Genomic DNA, 26,368 nt, shown 5'->3' on the forward strand with positions numbered 1-26,368 from the left:
AACTCGGGAGTGTGGATTTGCGACCACGGGGCCCTTAGCTTCTTGGCATTGCTTCCACTTACTTGTGCCAGGCTCCTCACTTTCGTCTATCCTGTCCGACCTCCGTTGGTCAACTCTTGTTCTTTTTCGACCCCGACGGTATTAGAGCATTCGAGGCCTAGGGAGTCTTTCATTTTCACGCCCTTCGTGGCCCTTGCCTTTCTTCGTCCGTTACTTCATCTTTCGAAGTGACGGATCCCTTCTTTCTTCTTTTATCTCGCTCTTTACCCCCTGTGGGTGGGGGACGCAGACGAATAGTCCACCCACGGTATCCCCTGCCTGTCGTGAGAGGCGACTAAAAGAGGCGACCAAGGGATAATTGAATTAGAACCATGAAACTACTTTTGATTGGTACCATCACGCGGGGAACACCATACTTGCGAGTAGTACCACTATGTTGTTGTTGTTGTTGTTTGAGTCATCAGTCCACAGACTGGTTTGATGCAGCTCTCCATGCCACCCTATCCTGTGCTAACCTTTTCATTTCTACGTAACTATTGCATCCTACATCTGCTCTAATCTGCTTGTCATATTCATACCTTGGTCTACCCCTACCGTTCTTACCACCTACACTTCCTTCAAAAACCAACTCAACAAGTCCTGGGTGTCTTAAGATGTGTCCTGTCATTCTGTGTCTTCTCGTCAAATTTAGCCAAATTGATCTCCTCTCAGCAATTCGATTCAGTATCTCTTCATTCGTGATTCGATCTGTCCATCTCACCTTCAGCATTCTTCTGTAACACCACATTTCAAAAGCTTCTATTCTCTTTCTTTCTGACCTAGTTATCGTCCATGTTTCACTTCCATACAATGCCACGCTCCACACGAAAGTCTTCAAAAACATCTTTTTAATTCCGATATCAATGTTTGAAGTGAGCAAATTTCTTTTCTTAAGAAAGCTCTTCCTTGCTTGTGCTAGTCTGCATTTTATGTCCTCCTTACTTCTGCCATCATTATTTATTTTTCTACCCAAGTAACAGTATTCATCTACTTCCTTTAAAACTTCATTTCCTAATCTAATATTTCCTATATCACATGCCTTCGTTCGACAGCACTCCATTACTTTCGTTTTGGACTTATTTATTTTCATCTTGCACTCCTTACCCAAGACTTCATCCATACCATTCAGCAAATTATCGAGATCTTCTGCAGTCTTACATAAAATAACAATATCATCGGCAAATCTCAAGGTTTTGATTTCCTCTCGTTGGACTGTGATTCCCTTTCCAAATTCCTCTTTGATTTCCTTTACTGCCTGTTCTATGTAAACATTGAAAAGGAGATTAGAAACTGCAGCCTTGCCTCACGCCTTTCTGGATTGCTGCTTCTTTTTCAAAGCCCTCGATTCTTATCACTGCAGACTGATTTTTATACAGATTGTAGACAATTCTTCGTTCTCGGTATCTGATCCCTATCATCTTCAGAATCATAAATAGCTTGGTCCAATCAACATTATCAAATGCCTTTTCTAGATCTACGAATGCCATATACGTGGGCTTGTCCTTCTTGATTCGATCCTCTAAGATCAGACGTAAAGTCAGGATTGCTTCACGTGTTCCTACATTTCTTCTGAAGCCAAACTGATCTTCTCCCAACTCAGCTTCAATTTTTTTTTTCCATTCTTCTGTAAATAATACGTGTTAAAATTTTGCAGGCATTAGATACTAAACTAATGGTGCGGTAGTTTTCGCACCTGTCAGCACCGGCTTTCTTGGGAATAGCTATAACAACGTTCTGCCGAAAATCGGATGGGACTTCTCCGGTCTCATACTTTCTGCACACTAAATGAAATAACCTTGCCATGCTGGTTTCTCCTAAGGCTGTCAGTAATTCAGAGGGAATGTCATCAATTCCAGGTGCCTTGTTCCTCTGTCAAACTCTGATCTCAAAATTGGGTCTCCCATTTTCTCAGCATCAACAACCTCTTGTTCCAGAACAAATCTATCTATATCTTTACCTTGATACAGCTGTTGGATATGCTCCTGCCATCTTTCTGCTTTGTCTTCTTTCCCTAGAAGTGGCTTTCCATCTGAGCTCTTAATATTCATACACCTAGATTTCCTTTCTCCAAAGGTTTACTTGATTTTCTTGTATGCAGCATCTACCTTTCCCAGGACCATACCACCTTCGACATTCTTGCACTTCTCCTTTAGCCAGTCTTCCTTAGCTACCTTGCACTTTCTATCCACTTCATTCTTTAATCGCCTGTATTCTTTTCTGCCCTTTTCATTTCTAGCATTCTTGTATTTTCGTCGTTCATCAATCAGGTTTAGTATCTCCTGAGTTATCCACTGATTCTTAGTTGATCTTTTCTTCCTTCCTAACATTTCTTCAGCAGCCCTACCGACTTCATTTTTCATGACTCTCCATTCCTCCTCTATAGTGTTTCCTTCAGCCTTTTCATTTAGTCCTTGTGCAACACTTTCCTTGAAACAATCCCTCACACTCTTTTATTTCAACTTGTCTAGATCCCATCTTTTTGCATTCTTTCCTTTCTTCAATTTCTTCAACTTCAGATGGCATTTCATGACCAACAAGTTGTGGTCAGAGTCCACGTCTGCTCCTGGGAAAGTTTTGCAATCCAGCACCTGGTTTCTGAATCTCTGCCTAATCATAATGAAGTCTATTTGATACCTTCCAGTGTCTCCAGGTCTCGTCCACGTATACAGCCGCCGTTTTTGGTGTTTGAACCAAGTATTGGCAAGGACTAAATTATGATCAGTGCAGAATTCAACCAGCCGACTTCCTCTTTCGTTCCTTTGTCCCAATCCGAATTCTCCTACTGTACTACCTTCTCTTCCTTGGCCTACCACTGCATTCCAGTCTCCCATCACAATTAGATTCTCGCCACCTTTTACATATTGTATTCAATCTTCTATCTCCTCATATACTCTTTCGATTTCTTCATCATCCGCTGAACTAGTAGGCATATAGACCTGCACTATTGTGGTGGGCATTGGTTTGGTGTCTATCTTGACGACAATAATTCTTTCACTATGCTGGTCCTAGTAGCTTACCCGCTGCCCTATTTTCTTATTCATTATTAAACCAACTCCTGCATTTCCCGTGTTTGATTTTGTGTTGATAATTCGGTAGTCGCTTGACCAAAAATCCTTTTCTTCCTGGCAACGTACTTCACTTATACCAACTACATCTAACTTTAGCCTGTCCATCTCCCTTTTCAGACTCTTTAACCTACCACATCGATTCAAACTTCTAACATTCCACGCTCCGACTCGCAGAATGTCAGTATCCATCTTCCTGATGATCGCCCCCTCTCGTGTAGTCCCCACCCGAAGATCCGATTGGGGGACTAGTTTACCTCCGGAATATTTTACCCGGGAGGAAGCCATCATCAGTACATCATTCATACAGAGAGAGCTGCATGTCCTCGGGAGGTAGTTACGGCTGTAGTTTCCCGTTGCTTTCAGCCGTGTAGCAGTATTCACACAGCTAAGCCATGTTGAGTATTATTACAAGGCCGTATCAGTCAATCATCTAGACTGCCGCCCTTGCAACTACCGAAAGGCTGCTACCCCCCTTTATATTAGGTGCGAAATAGGTTTGTGATTAGTAGCGGTATAGAGCCTGGCCTGGGGTTTTCCAGTACCCGTGCGTCGTACCCATGTGAGCGACACCGTGGGTCAGCGTTGCCTGTGATTAGTATGCACTATGTGAGGAACACCGCGGGAATGCCGGCACCTGTGACTAGTACACCTAGGTGCGGAAACTCATCGGTTTGCGTTGGCTATGAGTGGCGCCATTGTGTGAGAAACACCATAGGTCTGCGTTACCTGTACGAAGTACAATACTTGTGATTAGTACCATCTTCTGTGGAACACCGTGAGTCTTCCCTGCTTTTGATTAGTACCCCCAACATGACAAATACCATGGTTCTAGTTTACTCGCGACATGTACCATTCTGTGGGGCCTTAGTCGTGGATTTTACACCCCTTTAGACATCAAGCATCATTGTGTTTTATGAGTGGTGCTTTGGTCAGTAATACTATTATTTACGCTCTTTTTTGAGTCTGATCCACTGTTTTTGTTTGTTTTTTGTAGGGTTCATGTCCATCCATTCATTCTTCATGACATTTTTTATTTTATTTTGGTCTGTGGATGAATTTTAATTTTTGTTATTTCATTTCGTACCATTAGGGGCCGATGACCTCGATGTTAGGCCCCTTTAAACAACAGGCATCATCTTTATTCCCCATAAGGTATACGTTAATGACTGAATGTAGTAATATGTGAAAGCACGCACCTTCGTTATCAATATCATTCACACATCTGCGTGAACTGTGCCTCACTTCATATGCACTTTGCTTTTCTGCACGTTCGCGCTGTAGCTCGAGTCAGACTCCGCCTTCGGTCACGTGACTGCTCGAGCTTGCTTCGAACAGGCTCGAACACGGGTATCGTTTGCCCATCAATAGCTCAAATACGTCAGCCTCGTGTCGGTAGATTTAATGGCACGCAAAAGAACTATTGCGGGACTAACTTCCGGCACCTTGGCGTCTCCGAAAACCGTAAAAGTTGTTAGTGGGATGTAAAGCCTATAAAATTATTATTCTTACTTGGCACTAATGTCCTTCCAGCCCGATATCCCCAGCGCTTTAAAGCGAGGATGTAAGGAGTGTTTATTTCCTGTTTGGGACCATGCCCATAGAATTACAGAACTCCATTGTTCGTTTCTTTAATAAAAATGTTATTGGCTTTACGACCCACGAACTACTTTTTTTTTTCACGAACCTGCTACGCTGGCTTTCCGGCGGACTTGAAGGAAATAAAATACCTCTCGCGGACCAAACACACAATCCCCTGTGGGTGGGGGGACGCCGACGAAGAATACACCCACGGTATCCCCTGCCTGTCGTAAGAGGCGACTAAATGGGGCGACCAAGGGATTGATTGTCTTGGAACCATGAAACTACTTGTGATTAATACACCACGCGGAGAAGATCATGGATCGCTTTTACTTGGTACCAAATAGGTTTGTGATTAGTAGCACACAGGAGCACCGTGCGGTCGGCTTTTGCAGTACCTGTGATTAGTAAAACCATATGAGAAAGAGCATGGGATGATGGCTACCATGGTTCTGCCTTGCCTGTAATTAGTACCCACTATATGAGGAACACCACTGGATAGTGGAAGGTCCTTGTGGTTAGTACTCTTATGTGATGAACACCATAGATTTGCGTTGCCTGTAAATGGCGCCACAAAGTGAGAAAAACATAGGTCTGTATTATATGTCGAATTTCATAACCTCCGAGTAGTACAATAATGTGTGGAATACCGTAAGTCTCTGCTACTTTTGGTTAGTACCGTAACAGGACAAATACCATGGTTCTACTTTCCTAGCGATCAGTACCGTTATGAGGGGCCAATAACTTGGATTTTGGACCCCCTTTAGATCGCAAGCATCATCGATTCAGTGTTATGCTATAGCAGCGGTCCCGTGGTCAGTAATTCTATTCTTTTACGTCAGTTTGTGTGAATGTAAAGCATTGCGGGTCGCATCCACTGATTGTTTTAAATTCATGTCCATCCATTCATTCTCGTTCTCACGCTTTGAATTCTGGTCAGTGGGGAATTTTAGTCTTGTAATTTGTCATTCCATTTCGTCTCATTTCGTACCATTAGGGGCCGATGACCTCGATGTTAGGCCGCTTTAAACAACAATCATCAACTACTTTTTCGGTTTTCGGCATAGTTTTCTTTAATTGCCCATTTTCTTCTTCGTCTTAATCTGTTTACCCTTCAGGGTCGTTTTACCTCGGACTCAGCGAGGAATCCCACCTCCACCACCTCAAGGGCAGTGTCCTGGAGCTTCAGACTCTGGGTCATGGGATACAACTGGGGAGGATGACCAGTACCTCGCCCAGGCGGTCTCACCTGCTATGCTGAACAGGGGCCCTGCGGGAGGATGAGAAAATTGGAAGGGATAGACAAGGAAGAGGAAAGGAAGCGGCCGTGGCCTTAAGTTACAGTAGGTACCATCCCGGCAATAGCCTGGAGGAGAAATGGGAAACCACGGAAAACCATTCCGAGGATGACAGAGGTAGGAATCGAACCCACCTCTACTCATTTGACCTCCAGAGGCTCGGTGGACCGCGTTCCAGCCCTCGTACCACTTTTCAAATTTCGTGACAGAGCCGGGAATCGAACCCGGGCCTCCGGCGGTGGCAGCTAATCACACTAACCACTACACCGCAGAGGCGGACTAATTGCCAATCAATGAATACATTTATGGTTTCATAACGTAATGCTTATGCACGTAAAATCGGTATAAACTGTATACCTCAACAGTAAAGTAACTTTGCAAACCCTGTCCAGGCGGACATTCAGAGCCTTCCACCATTCTAACGCGAGCGGCCGTCCACTGTGCTATACGTGAAAATCAAAACGGAGCCTATTAAGGATATTTTACCTTCATATGTCGACGCCGTTTTATGTGGAGGCGTCTCCCCGTCATTTGGAATGGTGTCATTCGACGAAGGACGGAGATTATGAATTTTTAAGTGTCTTATCGTCGATGTATTTTTAGTATCGTTCTTTAATATTTACCACATTGTGTGCATTTTACTCGTTTGTGTGGAAGCTCTTCAAAGTAGTCGCAAGTCCATGACCTTTTTCTACCTGCCATTGTCTGCTCTGTCTGAAGTAATAACACATTCGTCTATTATAATAATGTATTACTAATTATTAATGAGAAAATAATAACTCGTAGCATACGAAAAACATGTTAACTATCGGTACTTGAAAGTAATGATTAACAACATTAAGCCTGCAAAAAACGACAAAGTTATACAGAAACGCATTTCTGAGGTGCGGACAAAGTGTAAAATGCAAAGGTACATAACGAAATAAATAGCTTCCCATAAAATTGCTTTTACCAATCTGCTGTTCGTACTGCCAGAAAGACTTAAACAAATGCTCTTTCCAACGTTGTATTCACCACCCCACACACATAAATATCGCAGAGAACGTTGTGTTCACAAACACACACATTGATATATATGAGTGTACCTAGTAGTAGTCTAATACGACGACTGGTCCGTCCGCGCTCCGCATAGTCGATGTGTGTGCACGATAGCTGCAGTCGCTTAAGTGCGGCCAGTATCCAGTAATCGGGAGATCGTGGGTTCGAGCCCCACTGTCGGCAGCCCTGAAGATGGTTTTCCGTGGTTTTCCATTTTCACACCAGGCAAATGCCGGGGCTGTACCTTAATTAAGGCCACGGCCGCTTCCTTCCACTTCCTAGGCCTTTCCCATCCCATCGTCGCCATAAGACATATCTGTGTCGGTGCGACGTAAAGCAAATAGCAAAAAAACAAAAACAAAGTCGATGTGTGGGGTCGCCTGACTGTTCGATCAGGTTCGATACGGCATCGGGCCTACGTAGCGTATCCGGCCGACTCGAGCTTGCTCGAACTTCCGTATCATTCGCCCATCACTAATTGAGGGTAAAATGGACCACTTTCAATACCTTATAATACTGAGGGACAATATGAAACACAGTGCCGAAAATATGGGGAGTGGGGAGCATTTTAAGTTTTATCAACATAACGACGCAAAGCATATGGCCTGGAATGTAAGGATGTGGTTGTTGTTTAATTCCGCGAAGGTCCTTCATCCTCACCCTCAAATCACCAGACTTGAGTGGCATTGAGAATCTTTGGGACAAACTGGATAAAGAAATAAGAAAAATAACAATCACATCTAGAGAATATCTGAAAAATGGACTTCAAGAAGAGTGGCAGAAGATATCTCCCGATTACATCTGGAAATTAGTGGAGAGCATGTAAAGTCCACTCAGGGAAGTAGGCCTAATTATAATGAAAGGAAAGTCCACCAGATGCTGAACCTTTAGGACCATAAGTAAAACGACATGTCCGAATAATTTTGTGCAATATTGGTTTTGATTTTGTTTTTAATGATTATATTTTCATTGAACGTGTTCATTAGAAGAATGATGGATGTATAGTTTTTATATTCCATACAGAAACTTGTAAAAATGTATATGAGTGCTTTATTATTACTGAAACCGCGAATACAAAGGAAACTTTAATAAATCATGTCTGTCCGAATAATTATGCGAGTCACTGTAGTTCATAGAAAACGGGCCCTAAAATATGCTCAAGGTGCTACGAGGTCACGTCACCGCACTAGTTTAATTCCGGTGTGTTCAACTGTGTGTTTGCAACTCCTGTTGGCTGTTGTAAGCTCAAATTCCTAGCACTTAGCTGTCATAGCTGCTGACTCTGTGTTGTTCAGCGACATTAACCTCGGTGAACCACGTCAGCGCGTATCACGACGTGTGGAATTTTTGAAGGGTAGAGCTCCTGTGGCTATGTATTATCAAGCACAGTAATACTGAAGGCTATTTTCTAAATGTTCGTTGGGCTTTCATTGAGTAATGTGGTTCCTCTTGCTGAAACTTGGTGCAATCGCCACTGACTTGGTTTTTTTGCAGCTTCACTTGACAGGTCTTGTGATGAAACTGCGTGCGGCAACATACCTCATGTAATTGACAGCAATCGCCTTTTCTTCCTCTTATATGTCTGGTCGGTTGTGATCTGCTACTTTGAGGCCTGCAGATTACGGGTTCGAGCGTGGTCAGAGCTCTGTGTGATCATTAAGGCTTCTGAAAATGCATGTAAGAAGGTGCGAGAAGGATGTTATTAAGGATTCAAACAGTTATATAACATGATACATTTGATTACACATCCCAACTCAATGTTCTTATTGCAAATGTTTCCATATCTGGATTATTCTTCAAAATTAATTCAAATTTGTCTTTACCAAATCCATCGAGATTCTGCCTAACACTGGTCATCTTCTTCCAAACTAAATGACAACTTCGTCTTAACCTTCGTCGTCTGTTCTGTAAAATTCATTCAGTGATGGACTGGTAAAGCGCTAATTCGGCCAACAAGAGGGTGCAGTACTAACTGAACTTAGTTGAAACATTGTTTAAATTGTAATTTGATTTCATACCTTCGGGTAGGCTGGCACACAAATTATATTTTAATATTGACTGTTGTTGACTTCCTGTTTAAACGAAATTTTTAAAACCTGGTCGTGAAGAAAAAAGAAGGTTGGGAAGGCATGAAATAGAAGGCAAAAGGTGGCAAAATGTAGTAATGTCGCAAAAAAGCTGCAACAAATTGTTTATTTTGCTTCATTTCATGTCCCCATGTCTGTACTTTTGGAAACATGCTGCACCGTAAAATCCTTTCACTAGTGATCGTACGTTTTTTTTAATTTTAAATTTTTTTTTTTTACGTGGGGCCCCCGTAGCCCGCTCCCCCGGCGTGGCACTCGACACAATCTACATTGCCTCCGACATGCTATTAGTTTCTAAGTAGAAAAGAGATAGCAGGGAGAGTGGGAAGTGATACAAGGAGTATCTGCCGCTTTCCGAGTTAAGACTCGCTACCACGGCAAGAGTTTGTATTGGTTAGGTGGTGTTGAGGTATGGTATTGAAGGGTCAGGGAAAAACCACATAGGCAGAAAGAAGAAAGAGCCTACATGTAAAACCTGACTTTTTTTTTTTTTAATAGCACATGCAAGGATGTGGGCTGGAAACAGACCAGAGGTTGTGTTAGTTAGGAATGTGTGTCATGCAATCATAACCATTTTCTGTTATTATGGGGATCAGTCCTTCTTCTCACTGCCGGGTCGGCTCGGGTCTGCTAGCATCTGGGCTTTGGGCCACAGGTTCGTCCCATTGTCCAACAGCCAGCAGTCCCTGGTGCCAAGTCTCCTTTTGGAGAGGGGGAATTAGAGCCAAGCCTTACATGCAAGGGGCTATCTTCTTCCGCCTGTCGATGTCCCTCTATGCGGTGTTGTCCGGCTCCATGGCTAAATGGTTAGCGTGCTGGCCTTTGGTCACAGGGGTCCCGGGTTCGATTCCCGGCAGGGTCGGGAATTTTAACCTTAATTGGTTAATTTCTCTGGCACCGGGGCTGGGTGTATGTGTCGTCTTCATTATCATTTCATCCTCATCACGACGCGCAGGTCGCGTCGCCTACGGGCGTCAAATCAAAAGACCTGCATCTGGCGAGCCGAACTTGTCCTCGGACACTCCCGGCACTAAAAGCCATACGCCATTTCCATTTTATGCGGTGTTGTTGGAACACACTTGTCACTGCAGATTTAAAAACTAAGGTTATTAATAACATATGTATATACAGGTTCTTATTGGAGTGCCGGCTGTTTGCCTGCTCTCATGTCGAGCGTTCTACCTAAATAAGAGTGAAATAACTCATTAAACAGATGGATATTGGTGTTGTTTGTAGGGCGCGGGCTGGTGTTCCGCTCCTATGCCTCTGTCGGGGGGCGAAGGTGGATTGATAGGCCCTTGGCCGTCTGGCTGCGTTGCCGTCGTCGTCTTAAGTTGTACTTCTTATCAATCTTCCTCGCCTGGTCCCTGGGTCTAGGCCAGCTGAAACATATTTACATAGGTGTCTGCAGTGTGTGGGTTTGTGTGGTATATAGGTGTCAGCTTGGCCTGTGGCTGAACAGAATGTGCTTCGGTGTGGGATACTTTGTGTAAAGATCAACGTCGTAGCGTCCGATTCCGCTTACTAGCGGGTTGATCGTATTACCCCATGACTTTCTGTACATTTTTAGTGTCTGTTTGCGTATGTGGTGCCTTATTGAGCTGACTTTCGCAATATCGCGTAGTTGGCGTATTGGTGTGTCGTGAGGGAGTCTGGCCGCTGCTCGTATGCATTTATTTTGTATTATTTCCAGCTTATCCAGGTTCGTCATTGCAGTGAACCCCCACGCTGGGGCTGCGTACATGATTATTGGCCTAATTAGGGCCTTATGCATGTTTATGGCTACTTTCGTGTTTATACTGGACTTTTTGTTCAGTATAGGATATAGCTGGCTAAGTCGTATGTATGCTTTTCTTTGGATATCATTGATGTGGTGTAGCATGGTGAGCTTTCTGTCTAGGACTACTCCTAGGTATTTGGCTTTGTCATGCCATGCGATATCTTGATTGAAAAGCTTCAGTGGTTTCATGTTGACTGGTCTGTGAGTATATCTGTTCTTTCTTGTGAACAATACGGCTTGGCACTTGTCAACATTGACCTTGATGCGCCATTTCGTTAGCCATGGCTCGAGAGTTCTTAGCGCTACTTGAAGCCTCTTCCGAGTGCACGCTAGTCGTGGATGTTGTACTGTGATAGCAGTGTCATCGGCGTAGAGGTGTGTGGTAGTGAGTTCTGTAGTAGGCATGTTGTTTGAGAGGTGTGTGGTAGTGAGTTCTGTAGTAGGCATGTCGTTAGTATACAGGACGAAGAGGATTGGGCCGATAAGGCACCCTTGGGCTACTCCCGCTCTTATCCTGCGCGTACTAGACAGTGTGTTGTGTACGTCTACTTTGAACTCTCGGCCCTCCAGATAAGATTTAATAAGTCTTATATAGCCTGGGTGGAATTCGTGGTCTATTAGTTTCGCTAGTAGGCCTTCGTGCCAAACTTTGTCAAATGCTTTCTGGATATCAATGAAAACCGAACCTGTGTCCCTTCGTTTATTGAGACCTATGGTGGCTTGTTCTATGAATCGCGTGAGCAGTTATGGGGCAGAATGTCCGTTCCTAAAGCCAAACTGCTCGTTGCGAATTATGCCTTTTTTCATTGATATGCCCTATTAACCTTTTCAGTAGTATTTTCTCGAATACTTTACTGAGGGCGTCCAGAAGGCTGATGGGCCTGTAGTTATTAGGGTCTGACTTGTTCTTTGCCTGGTTTTCCAAATACGAGGTTCCTAGCCCTTTTCCATTGTTCAGGGTAGTATTGGAGTCTGAACATTGCATTGAATATGCTGGTAAGTAGTGTTAGGGCTTTGTGAGTTAATTTCTTAATTATAATATTCTGGATCTCGTCTGGGACAGGCGCCTTCTTGGGGTAAAGATGACATATAATCCACTTAATTTTATGTATATTTGTCCTCTTAACCTCCGGCTTAGGTGCATTTCCAAGGAATTCTGCTACCTTTGCCTCAGTTTGCCTGATGAAGGCGGGGTCGTTCGGAGTGAAAGTCGCCTCTATCGAGTCCGCTTTATCACGGTATACCGGGCCATTAGGTGTGTGTTTCTCGCTAGATTCCACACTGGCCTGGTGTTTGTGTCGAAAAGTCTGAGGTGTTTGGTTCGACAGCTGCGTGCTGTGGCACACGCTCTTCAACCAGGCGACCGCACATTTCGTGAATTAGCGAATCTCTTCTCAGTTTCCCTAATAAACTACTGTCAAGGATTACGTACGATGACGGCATTTTGAAGGATGTTCTCAAATTAGTTTCATAGTATGACCCTAGTATTCAACTGTTGTGACGAGTAGAGTAAGTTGTCGGAATGTGGGCCCCAGTACTAGCAGACGGACATTTTACGTCCCACTAACTACTTTTCGGACACGCCGAGGTGCCGCACGAGTTCTTTTACGTGCCAGTAAATCTACCAACCACGAACCTGCTACGCTGGCTCAGCAGGGGGAGAGGTGATACTCCCACGTGGCCCGTCCTAGGTGGCAGATGGGGGGTCCTAACCGGCTTGCCGGCGGACTTGAGGGAAACAAAATACCTCTTACGGACCAAACACACCCCCCTATGGGTGGGGGAGGCAGACGAAGAATTCACCCACGGTATCCCCTGCCTGTCGTAAGAGGCGACTAAAAGGGGCGACGAAGGGGGTGATCCAATTAGAACCGTGAGACTACTCGTAATTAGTACCATCACGCAGGGAACACCATGGGTCGCTTTTACTTGCGCGTAGTTCCACTATGTTAGGTACCAAATAGGTTTGTGATTAGTAGCGACAGTGTGAATCAGGAGGTGGGTTCTGCCGTATCTGTGATTCGTACCCCTATATGAGCGACACCATGGTTCTACCTTAGCTATGCTCAGTTCCCACTATGTGAGGAATTCCACGGGATAGTAAGAGTCCTTGCGGTAAGTCCACTTATGTGAGAAACGCCATAGGTTTGCGTTGCCTGTAAATAGCGCCGCAGTGTGCGAAACACCATAGGTCTGCGTTACATGTGAACAGTACCATAATGTGTGGAATACGGCGAGTCTCCGCTACTTTTGATTAGTACCGCAACATTACACATAGCATGGTTCTACTTTCCTAGCGATAAATACCATTGTGAGAGGCTGATGAACTGGATTTTGGACCCGTTTCGACTACAAGCATAATCGATTCAGCATCGTGCTATAGAAGCAGTCCGTTGGTCAGTAATACTATTGTTTTGTGCCAGCTTCTGTGCATGTGAGGCACTGTGGGTCGGATCCACTGATCGTTTTAAATTCATATCCGTCCATCCATTCATTGTCCTCATGCTTTGAATTCTGGTCAGTGGAGGATTTTGCACTTTTAAGTTGTCATATCATTCCGTCTCATTTCGTACCATTAGGGGCCGATGACCTCGATGTTAGGCCCCGTTAAACAACAAACATCAGTGAATCAAATCTACCAACACGAGGCTGACGTATTTCAGCACCTTCAAATACCACGGGACTGAGCCAGGATCGAACCTGCCAGGTTGGTCTCAGAAGAGAAATAACATGGTAAATGATGTCCATGGAAAATGTTATTTATTGATACTATATTGTATTGGGAGTACAAAGCTGTGCCGTACATTTCTCTCTTCAAGCTCATCGCACCTTAGTGAGCGGAGTTTGAATTGTTCATTTGTGTTTGTCTAATAGCATTTATTTATTCCTAAAAGCAATAGCGTAGCTCCATGAGAAAGCAATTTGTGCTGTTATGTGTGAAGTTGTCCAGGTTGCTTGTGTACACGTGTCTTTCCTTGACCATGTCACTCCAGATCTAGGAATGCCGTCCGAAGCAGAGTCAGAATTCTACGTGAAGGAAGTACAGGACATGGTGAACATAACTCAGAGGCTGGTGGCTGACGGTAAGTACTCAACACGCGCGGGCAGGCCGTGTGGTTAGGGTCGCGAGCTTGCGAATTCCACTCTCTGCAGCCCTGAAGATGTTTTTTCGTTGTTTCCCATTTTCACACCAGACAAATGACCGCTTCCTGTGCCATCGTGCGACAGAAGAGTAATGCAAATCAGCGAGTTACCCGAGGAAGGTGGTGTAAAGAAAAACAACCTCTTCAGTAAATTGGTATGAAGAATTGTTCACTGCGACACATATGCAGATATAAAAAAATCAATGACAATAAATATGAGGAAAATCGCAGCTTTCCTAAAATATTTCAAAATGTCAGGCTCTTGGTCGTTAAGATATCGAGGGAGAAAAGAACTACTTATGTCAGGATTGGAAATTGACAGTTTGTGTCACAGTTATTGCAAACGATATCGCTGAGAAATGAGGAGAAAAACAGCTCGGGCTAACGTGCATTTCACCTCGCCATTGAAATAGTGTTCTCTCCGACGGGGAGAACTGGACGTGGAAACGAGGAAGATGCGAACTTGGAGGAAAACATTCAGACATCACAAACAGAGCTGAGGAAGAGAAACATTGACAATGTAACTTAGTCGCTCAATATTGAAGAACTAAGAATTGTCGATTGGCGCAGATAACATTGAGCAGTTGAGTGATAGGCACGATCGGTCCTGATTATCTGCAGTAAACGGGGCTTTCCAAGGCTCCCTCGGCTGACTCATTGGCAGGGGCATTGCAGCTGGGAATGAAATCTTCTGCTGTAGTTGTAGGATTTTTGAAATGATTGGGCGTCCTGTATAGATCACATTTCGCCTTCTCGGCCATATCAGGTCAAGACAATGAATGCTAGTTGCTTCCCCGTTGATGGACTAGGCGATAAATATCTCCCTTAGGCTTCGTTCTATATTTAAAGAAAACCCTCCCGTTTTCAAAATATCACCAAGAAACTCTTAGCCACCTTTCTTCTTTGAAAATCATAATGCTAATCAGCGCGGCTTAACATAAATTGTAAAATATATGCCGAGCTCCATATAAGTATTCCCCGTCGTTTTCATGTAATTCAGACAGACATGAACTGATCCATATGCCATGGAAACGTGTTTTCTTAATAAACAGATGAAACGTATTTTTATTTATGGAGATAATTGTATCTGAATCAAGCTGCCACCTGACTGGCAACACATGTTAAACTGTGAAACTTTTATTTTCTGTCTTTTATTGCTACCCTTAGATCATGTTTTCATGAAAATAATCCATTTGAATAATAAAACAAATGTTTCACGATTTTCTCCTTTGAAAATTCAAGTGATCAATTCATTTTTCCGGTCAGTGTAGCTACATGGAACGAACTTGGCGTCCTGGAAATCTGAGTGGTATCGGGTCTGAACTCCCAACAAGCTGCCATGACAGGATGAGGAGATACAGGCTAAATTAGGAATGAACTTGATAGATGTATGTGCGGCGAATGCAGAGCTAGTTGATCATGGACCGTCTGTGCATGTTTTGAATACATTGTTTCGTTATCGCGCACGTCGGACTTTAATGTTTACCGAATGACCTAGTTGAGTTACGTTGCCAACTTTACAATAACGCTGGGTACTTTGCTATCTCCCGGTGTCTCTTTTCAAGGTATCCGCAAAAGTGTGGTGGAAATTATGATAGCCTCTCACAACGGAGGCTTTTTGTTCCTTCAATTATTATTATTATTATTATTATTATTATTATTACTTCCAGTCGTTGCAAATTCCCAATACCGGTCCATTGTATAGTTGTTTCCTGATTGATACTAGGAAATAAGACGAAGTTAGGTCTCTCCATGAAAACTATGTTAAGGAAATAATATTTTTTTCTCGTCTTTTCACTGTTTTTATTGTTGGACCGCCACTTCCCGTTGATTTGGTCCACTTTTACAGACACATACCCTTCCTGATGCTCAGCTCTACGCCTGGCCGGCTTTGCCCCCAGGGATTGTCTCGGTGCCAATTATTGGTGTAACATGAGTGAACCTCAAAATCATCTGCACTTCCAGAAACGGGCAATTTCGTTTCTTAACATTTTTTCGATTTCCTGACTGGGAATGGAACCCATGTCCTTATGGGTGAACCGAGCACGCCTTCACCTCATCGGCTAGTCATCCTCTTAATAATAATAATAATAATAATAATAATAATAATAGCAGCGTGATGTACCGAAATGGAAGTCCCGTGAGTTGACCAGCCATTCCATTCTCGCTAACAGGTGAGATACTGTACTGCTATCTTAAACAGTTATTGATCGGGATGTTGAACAGACACGGTGCCTATTCGTATGGTTATCAGCAGTTTGATTGTTTGCAAGTGACGGTCTTTCGCGCCATGTCTCCACTGACCATCGCGAACGTTCCGTCTCCTCGCCCACGTTGTATTAAGCTGTATTTAAGATGTGACCGTAACGAAGTACAACCTCGTCTGTGATATGTCCGCATTTCAAAATCTTTCGAAACCGTAGTACCTTGTGGTCCCCAATTATTTGTTCATGTCTCCTACGACCACAATTATGTGCTGGGAAGCAAAATAAAACTACCACAATATTGAAGTCCGGCCCCGGGTTCGATTCGCGGCCGGGTCAGGGTTTTTTAATTGTAGTGATTAATATCCCTGGTCTGGAGACTTGGTGTTTGTGACGTCTTAATCTTCCTTTCCTCACACACAACATTCCACACTACCGCCATTCCAATTACACGTACGTTCATACAATATGGTGCCAGTAGGGGAGAAGATCCACATGGGTCGACGCCCCGAACAAATAGCATTAAAAACAATATTGATATCAAGTTTCACTGTCAGAAGACACAATTCCACTAGGCAATATTGATTTTCTTCTAGTATTCTTACTAGCTTCACAATAATCTTAATAGCTGCTGCTCCCCATGTCTCTCGGATTCAATATTTTTATCAGACTTTCAATCATCGTCAATCTCCCGTGGCCGCAACAAACATTCCGATCAGTTGTTTGTGCTGTGGGTTCGGCAGCCCTGAAGATAGTTTTCCGTAGTTTCTCATTTTCATAGCAGGCAAGTGTTGGAGGGTGACCGTACCATTTAACGTTTCCTTGTAGCCCGTATTTACTCGCACGTTTGTAAGTCCAAGTGCGAGATATTTCAATTGAAGAAGCTTTGCACGCATTGCATGTTCCATATTACACTTGGCAGGGTTCTATTCGTAACCGAATAGCTTTCGCCCGATTTCATTGCACCCGTTATGTAATGATATACCCTGTTTATCCGCAAATGGAATCACTGTCTGTTAATCATGAACATGGCCTGTAAGCGAAGTCGCACTGAAATTGCGACCTGTTCAACCCAAGCTGAGAGCATGTGATCAGTTGCAGAAACAGCAATCACAATAATCCTGAGCGAGTGTTGTGGGAAAGCCCACGTGTAGATGATTAACTTGGAATGTGGAATTGCCAAGAGTTTGCTGACTGTTTCGCGGTTACCCATGTTACAGCGCTGCATTGAGATCAGAAATGTCGCATGTAGTCTGCATTTAATGAAAAATGACGGTGTAATGAGAAGGGACGTGAATGACTCAGCAAGCTGAAGAAGTTACGAAAATCTTCAGTTTTCATCCCAGTGTTTGAGACGGGCACTGCAATAGTATCTCAAACTAAGTAGAATGTCATACGCACGAGGTAAAAATGTTCCACTTTCCTAGCTTCGGGATCGGTTTAAGACAACTTTCATCCCTGTACTCCACATCTTGTAATCGCTCGAGATGTTGAGCAACTTGCTCCCCGACTTCCTTGTACTCTCACAGATTTACTGTGTTGGCGGTCCTCATTTAATCTATACAATTGTTGTTGAGCGCACACCGTAGAGACAGAGTGGGGTTCGAACCTCTGTTGGAGCTTTCTAGTCGCCACAAGACGGTGTGACGCAAAGCAGATGGTACAGTATCTGTAAACACAACATTGCGGGCAAGTGGCGCTCGGTGTGTCTTGGCGCAGGAACTAACCTTACCGTAGCGTAGGTCGCTGACTCAAATGCTGCGTATAATGATCATGCCGAGAAATCTGGCACAACGAGTACCATCTTTCGAAACTTAAATTTCGTGGGGTTGGGAGAGAAAAATGGCCACATTAAACCTATACGACAGGGGCTGCCTGGCCGAGGCGGTAAAGGCGTGCTCGGCTCGCCCGGAAGGACGTGGGTTCGAATCCCCGTCAGGAAGTCGTAAATTTTTTTTTTTTGCTAGGGCTTTACGTCGCACCGACACAGATAGGTCTTATGGCGACGATGGGATAGGAAAGGCCTAGGAGTTGGAAGGAAGCGGCCGTGGCCTTAATTAAGGTACAGCCCCAGCATTTGCCTGGTGTGAAAATGGGAAACCACGGAAAACCATCTTCAGGGCTGCCGATAGTGGGATTCGAACCTACTATCTCCCGGATGCAAGCTCACAGCCGCGCGCCTCTACGCGCACGGTCAACTCGCCCGGTGTCGTAAAATTTAAGAAATGAGATTTCCACTTCCGGAGGTGCATATGGCCCTGAGGTTCACTCAGCCTACACCAAAATTGAGTACCAGGGTAATTCCTGGGGGCAAAGGCGGCCGGGCGTAGAGCTAACCACTCCACCCCATCAAGTGCCGAGGTTACGGATAGTGGAAGCCTTTACCTTCCACCCCTCCAAGGGCCTTCATGGCCTGTAGGGAGATGACTTTGCTTTGACTTTGCTTTGCTTTTACACCTATACGACTCGACAAGCAGTTTAGAAGAAAAACCTACAACCTGTTTTCCAGTCAGTGACCGGGTCAGGGATGAAATGAAGTTCCCTCTAGCGGCGAGGATGGGAACTGTGCCTCCTCTGGCACAATGATTAATGACTGACAAATGAAATGATATTGGAGAGTGTTGCTGGAATGAAAGATGACAGGGAAAACCGGAGTACCCGGAGAAAAACCTGTCCCGCCTCTGCTTTGTCCAGCACAAATCTCACATGAAGTGACCGTGATTTGAACCACGGAACCCAGCGGTGAGCTACGCAGGCTTCAGTTTAGAAGAGCAATTGGGTGAACTGAAATGTTAAATTCAGTCAAGTCTTCTGATATATTGGTATTGGTAAAACGAAAGTTTCTCATCCAACCTCGCAACATGCCCGTATTGCAGGTCACACAAAGGCATGGGAAGGTTTTCGACGACGCTAGGATGGGAAACGTACAGTCGGGCTGAGTGGCCCCAGCTCGGCATGTTCCATCCTGGTTCAGTCCGGTGGTGTTTGAAGCAGCTCAGATACGTCAGTCTCCTGTCGGCAGATTTACTGGCTTTAAAAGAACTCCCGCGAGACTAGATTCCGGCACCTCGGCGTCTCCGAAAACCGTAAAACTAGTTAGTGGGACGTAAAGCCAATGGAAATCGGAAGCCGCGGAAAGTGCTGCCGACGAGGGGGTTCGAACCCACCATATCCCAGCTACACGACGTTCACCGCACGGCCAGCTCGCTTTGTAAGAAGATTTTTCATGTTTGACGAGCAGTGAATGTGCGCCTGTGTCAGATCTGTGGGCAAGAATATCACCTTGAGCTTAACAGAACAACTTCAACTGTAAGCGAATTAAAAAAAGAAGTTTCTTGCAAATATAACAGTAATAAAAACAGTTTTTATAAGTTGTAAAATGAAAGTGCGTATCAAATACTGCTCTAAAAATGTTTGGCTCGCCTACTGTACAACATGCTGCATGTTCCCAGAAAGAAAAAGGTCAGGGATGAGTGGTCGTAACTAGATATATAGTAGTGTCGCTCATTCGACAGGAAGTTAGTTCGCATATCACGTGTAAAACTCTGTGCAAGTGAAGGACTGCAGACGGCACGGAAATGAAGGGTTCCTACCTAGATACTACATTCCGCTAGCTGTGACTTCAGAATTATTAAAGTAGCTGTACATTGCTATCCCCTTCCTACCCTGAACGTGAAAAATATACATAATCCTTTTAGTTTTAAACTTTCTTACAGTCAATACGGAGCAACCCGAACGGTGACGGATATAGTAGTGTCGTGCAGACGTGTTTCCTGTCGCAACTTGACCCCACCGGTCACAGGATGAGCCGAACAACACGTCAGCGCTTATTTCACCATTATTACAGGCTGCTACCTAGAGCAGTTCTATCCGATAAAAAACAACTCTTAGAGGACGAATTTTGCCGGGCTGACTGGCTCACAATTGGTACTACTACATCACAAGAACACACTGGCAAAGTAGTAGCGCGCAATGTCGAGAAAAGTTAAGAGAGCTTTAGTATGCCAGGTACCATCAAGCAGACACTGTTGCGGTTGTCGAGTGGTTAAGGTTCCACCACCGCGTCACAGCGATCGTAACTTTTCTCGACATTGCGCGCTACTACTTTGCCAGTGTGTTTTCGTGATGTAGTAGTACCAACCTACAAAGTTTGAACAAAATTGGTGATGTGGACATCGTGACCTCCCCTTGTCAGACGGTTGAGGCGCTGACCTTCTGACCCCAACTTGGCAGGTTCGATCCTGGTTCAGTCCAGTGGTATTTGAAGGTGCTCAAATACGTCAGCCTCGTATTGGGGGTAGATTTACTGGCACGTAAAAGAACTCCTGCATGATAATTCCGGTACCTCAGCGTCTCCGAAAACCGTAAAAGGAGTTAGTGGGATGTAAAGCAAATAACATTATTATAATTAATTTTCCTTCAGTATTGTTCATAGGCATTTCCACCGAAACTGTAACAGTGCGTTGGTATCCAACAAGTCCAAAAATAGTTTTGATTTCCACTCTTAATGTCGGAGGTTTAATGTTCCCTGACTAATTGATATCCAGAGAGATGCAACGGATTTCTCACTCCAGTGCGGTATTCGAGATCCGAGCCCTGTCAGTCGGTCATCGTTGATCTATATTGAGGTGCCAGATTCATTATCAGTCGTTTTCTTAGTCTTTTCTTAAATAAATACAAAGAATTTGGAAATTTATCGTACATCTCCACCGGTAAAATAATTTCAGAAACACCACTCAAGCTTATTCCACGCCATCTCTTCACTGAGAGAGCGGCTAGTCTCCTTACTGCCAAGTCTTCACAGCCCAAATCGTGCTGTCCAGTATTCCTGCTGACGGTCCCATAACGCGCTCTCCTTTATGTCCTTTCATACCCTTTGAGATTACCCATTCCTTAAATAAACACCTAGGTACTTAGTGATCCCCGTGAGATACTTTCAACCTATCGGCACATCATTCCGTTGTTCGGCTCACAACATTGTGGAGGTCACAATCCTGTAACTTGTTTATTACTCTGTACCGAATGAAATTATCGGCAAAATGCATTCAACTATTATTACAGTTCTTTATTCAGGGTTATTCGACTAAGATGTCCGCCTCAAATAACTTCGACATTCTGTTTTCACTTTCGGTAATGGTACCAAGGAGCTCATAATCAGACTTGTTCTGCTAAGATATATTATTGTAAAATTCAATTACACGTAGACACCGTAACTGTTTTGAAAATCGGTCAAGTGCTTCTCGAGAATTTAATGAAACATGCTTCATATGCCAGCCAGGGGTTGCTACGCATTTTCTCGACAAGTGCTTCTCCTATTTCCAAAATTATCACGGTGCTCAATTTATAATGTTTGTAACTTTACCTCTAGATGCAGAAAACCGCGTAGTTAAATCAACAAAATAAAACACATTTAGAACCATTATCTCGGCAGATATTGACATCCTGGAGAAATACTTAGGCCCCTTTAACGGTCCAGCTGAGTGTATCTCCCACTCTAATTCTGAGTTCTGTTTTCTAGAAATGTAGCCGCTCTTTTGTCTAGTCTTATTGTACACATTTTTGTCGTTGATGTTTGTTCTTCAAGTCTTGTAAACGCCATGATATTTGTTTAACGGAAGGTACTCAGTTCTGAAGAGATGCCATGAATCCTGTCAGAATATTATGTACTGAAATCCTAATCACGGTGTATTAGGATTAGTCAGGAATAGTTGTGGAAACATGGGTTCCTGAACACAATCATATCTATGAATATCTGAAACAAATAGTGGGTTCTTCACAGGAGGGATATGTTCATCATGGCTTGGCTTTCTCAGCCGCGGGATACGTAAACAGCCTAATGGGAGACGATGGAACGCGGAAAATGCAGCGTCCAGTGAAGTGCACAGTGTCGCTATCTCGAACATTAACGGATCATGAGGTTAGCTGTAACCTTGCATTCGGAAGATGGTGGCCGCTTCCGTAGCCGACATGTGTTAGTGTGACTACACATGGGGGCGCTAAAAGGTGAGCCTGGGTTTCGTTCTTTTGCCGATACATTTATTCTTGGGAGTGTCAGAGGGAGTTCCAGAATAGTACCACTCCATAGGAAGGGTGCAGAGCGGTCTCAGGAGACTGACAAGTTGTCGCCTATAACGTTTGGGTAAGTCTGCGACTACCAGAGCTCACAGTTTATAAAGAACGGCGCTGGTGGTGATGATTGTTTTGAAGCGAAGTACAAGTGGGGAAACAATGATCAGAAGGAAAATGGAATAGCTCCACCACTTATACGTCTGTCTCTCTCAGAATACGTATGGTGCAAGTTCAGATTGCTTAAATAGGTTTGATAGGAGTTAATAGACTTTTCTATTGTGAACAATAAAACTAGTCTTATTATTTCACGGTTTGGTTACAGGTGGCAGCACTTAATGGTCATTTTGTCGGAAGATAAGTGGAGCGACCTGTGGGGCTTGCTTTGCACTTTCTTGTATTCAATTTTCTGATTAATTCACTGATCATACCTAATACGGAATGTTGCCTGATTCAGCTGGTTTCAGTGTGAAAAGAGAAAAATGTTTTCTACGGAGTGTAAGCAGATACTTAATTCGCAGACTCTTAAAGGACACTCGCTACTAGGTCAGGAGAAATGATCACCAGCAAATAGTTGTTCAGGTAACCGGTATAACTGGGATTGTCACAGTCCTGGGAAAGGACATGTTGAGTTTACGATCCTTTCAATGTAGAGTCTTCCAATAGTGCCATCGTCCGTCCCGATGTGGTGCAGTTCCCCGGGTCCGTAACTGTTAGGTCGATGCTTGAAGCTTATCATGTGGGTAAAATATGCACAGTTAACTTTTTCCTGCTTTCATGAAATTATTACATACAATTCTTTATCATTAATGCGTAAGTTATATGCTGGTTGTTATTTAAATGTACACTCACAATATGGCCATGTGAAATACTGAAACATTTTCAGCGTATAAGTGAAACAATTGCGTGCTTTATTTTTCATTATTTAATTTGTCATATATTTCATTTCAGGTGTATATTTTCGTATGCTATAGGTAGGGCTAAAATATGATTTTGTGGTCATAGATAAATATCTATTGGATTAAAACAATGTTCGTCTGATTGTTTCTAATACAACGCTCGCTAACAATTCTTGTGGACTTGCACCACTTGTATTCTGAGTACCTCATTTCTTTCTGCTACGTCATAATAAAAATGCTGAGTTGCATGCTGAATACGTTTGAGCTTTTGACCATAAGATCTAAAAAATTGTCTGGTTGTAAATGGCTGCTTTGTCCTCTTCGTTTTAATCCGGGAACCTAACTGAAGTAACTGCCTGTGTTCTGTCAGCCTGCATTTAGGGCATGATTCCCACTTTACGACAGTGTTATTACTTGGATAGGCAGTGAAGGAACAGACGATCAGAAGAAATGATCATCTGCAAATAGTTGTTCAGGTAATTTTTTTCATTTTTATCTTCACGTTCCCTCGAATAATAATTTATTTTACCCAGCGCATTGGCCGTGCGGATAGGGGCGCGAAGCTGTGAGTTTTCATCCGGGAGATAGTGGGTTCGAGCCCCACTGTCGGCAGCACTGAAGATGGTTTTCCGGGGTTTCCCATTTTCACAATATTAAATGCTTTGGCTGTACCTTAATTAAGGCCATGGACGCTTCCTTCCCACTCGTAGCCCTTTCCTATCCCATTGTCGCCATGAGAGAGCTATCTTTGTCGGTCCGACGCAAATACAGTTACAAAAATTGTACCAAAATATATAGCAGCGACGATACTAGGAACTCACGTCGGCAAGGTTCAACCGGCCTGCGATGTAACTCTCAAAGTTGCATTGGAATCGGGGATTCGGAAATTGTTAGATTTCGAACCTGACATGTTTAGACTTTTAGTGTTCTGTCACCTCCACTTGGTACCTACCTTTGTGGATCAGTGGTAAAGTGTCGGCCTCCGGATCTCAAGATAGCGGGTTCAAACCCGGCAGAGGTAGTCGGATTTTTGAAGGGCGGAAAAAAGTGCATTCGACACTCCACGTCGTACGATGTCGGCATGTAAAAGATCTCTGGTGGCATATTTGGTGTTTACCCGACAAAATTCATTAAATCTCAGCCATACACGCCCAAGAGAGTTTCGGTTTACTCGGTCGAGGATCTAGTGGGCCTAGAGTAAAACGGAACGTCGAAATTGACGAGCAGACAGCCAGATGGCGTCAAATTGAAATGTTTGCCCACGGTAGCTGTGGCCATACTATTATTATGATTATTATTATTATTATTATTATTATTATTATTATTATTATTATTATTATTATTATACCTCCACTTGGTCCAAAGCGGGACCTGCATCATGACATTCGACCCAACTGTTTTCAGAAACGAAACCCTTCTACACGAGTTGCTGTTGAGTGTCCCGCAACAGGTTGAAATCGGTTGGACGCAGGGTCTGGATTAGGTATGGACTATTTTTGTGTGCTAGATTCGTGTTGTTAAACGGACAAGCCGCAGATGGAAAGCGCGAGTTTTTTTAGCAGTGGCCTTGCATGGCGGTTTTCACTATCAACTTGTAACTTTTTGATGAATACTAATAAATAAAATCATGAATAAAATATATAAATAAAATTAGTCAAAAACTTAATAAAATTAATAAGCATAATTAATCGAAATGTCCGTAGTATGGGCGCCAGAGTTCACCAGAATGGATCCCTCGAATTTAGATAAGAGCATGATAAACTTTATATCCCAGGGCGTGTACATAATGCTGCGTACTGGTACATCTGCTGCAGGCCTTACCTAACCTCCTGAAAACGACTAATTAGGTAGGAACTGCACCTAGGTTCATCAATAACACTGATTCTAAAATAGCTAACTATATTCTTAACAAATTCCGTGCATGAGCACCTCATCAACATACAACATTCTACATATAATACACACATAAAATATTGCTGGAAGACTCCATATTTACAACAACAACAATAATAATGAAAATCGTGGGAAAACGAAAGCGAGAACTAAGCTACCATTTGTAGATAGTCCGATGAACAATGTACATGTATGAAGATAAATACCCTTCACTGTCTCTATATCAATTCGACTTACCGATTCTCATAATCGGCAGTTATCACATCACACAGATACTGTACCTTGTACTACTGTGTTCACATATTTTAACACTTGTTGTAAAGATATATACACACGTCTGTCGATCCTCAACATAAATTTATGGAAAGTCTGAGATAGCTTTCACCAACATATAATGCTAGGCCGCCACAAGTGCTACAATACTTAATGCGCAAGCACTCTCCACAATCAGCCACTTTCCACGAACATAACAAGACTACGCTCCACGAACGTTTGAAGTCCAGTCCATTGCTGCCGTGTCACTCCAGTACCGTGTATCAACACTACTTCCTTCCCGTACAGTGCGTCAGTTGTAGTTGTAGTTGTAGTTATCTTCCTTCTCGTTCCTTTACAATCACCTCTACAATCACCCTTACCATGTTCCTTACAATGTCCCCGGTTGCCGTCGTATGATCAACCTTTATAGACATAAACATCCCCCTCCTCTCAGATGATACGTCTGGATTGGTGCTTGCCAGCCAATCATGGGTGGTCCTCTTCTCAAGACCAAGCCCTGAACTACTACTTCCTCCCAAGACAATAACAAACTCTGGGGAGTTTTACATGAATCACCAAACTTCCCTGGTACAACAACAAGCTCATCTCATCAGGCTGGGATATATACATGACTCATGAATTTCCCGACACAAGTACATCACAACAAACACTGGGGTAGCCATATGACTCATTCAAATTACCAGAGTTAGTAAAGCAATGTTTTTCCACTCGTGCAAAACAAATTACTCATACCTACATATGTGGATATCTTCCAGCTTACCAATATAAATGGCAAAATATATAAATAAAATAATAATAATAATAAATCGAATACTGACAATAATATCTCTACCTTCTACATATAATTCGGGGGTGTGATATATGTACTATCACATAACGCCCCCTTGGTGAATCGATGATATCACATATTATGATTCACCATAAAACAGAACTTCATACATAACTTTATAATGGCATAACTGAACACATAATTTACTGTAATAATGATATATACATTGC

The 26,368-nt window shown here is 43.4% G+C and overlaps 1 protein-coding gene across 2 annotated transcripts in view; it reads left to right on the forward strand.

Annotated features, from left to right (window-relative positions):
* Nucleotides 1-26,368, forward strand: part of fus (fusilli) — a 465,574-nt gene that overhangs the window by 240,321 nt on the left and 198,885 nt on the right. For both annotated transcript variants that reach the window (XM_067149673.2, XM_067149674.2), the window contains exon 4: nucleotides 13,882-13,971. In XM_067149673.2, the coding sequence (XP_067005774.1) occupies nucleotides 13,882-13,971 (90 nt within the window). The remainder of the gene's footprint in view (nucleotides 1-13,881; nucleotides 13,972-26,368) is intronic.

Source organism: Anabrus simplex, chromosome 6, assembly GCF_040414725.1.
Source record: "Anabrus simplex isolate iqAnaSimp1 chromosome 6, ASM4041472v1, whole genome shotgun sequence".
Classification (NCBI taxonomy): Eukaryota; Metazoa; Arthropoda; class Insecta; order Orthoptera; family Tettigoniidae; genus Anabrus; species Anabrus simplex.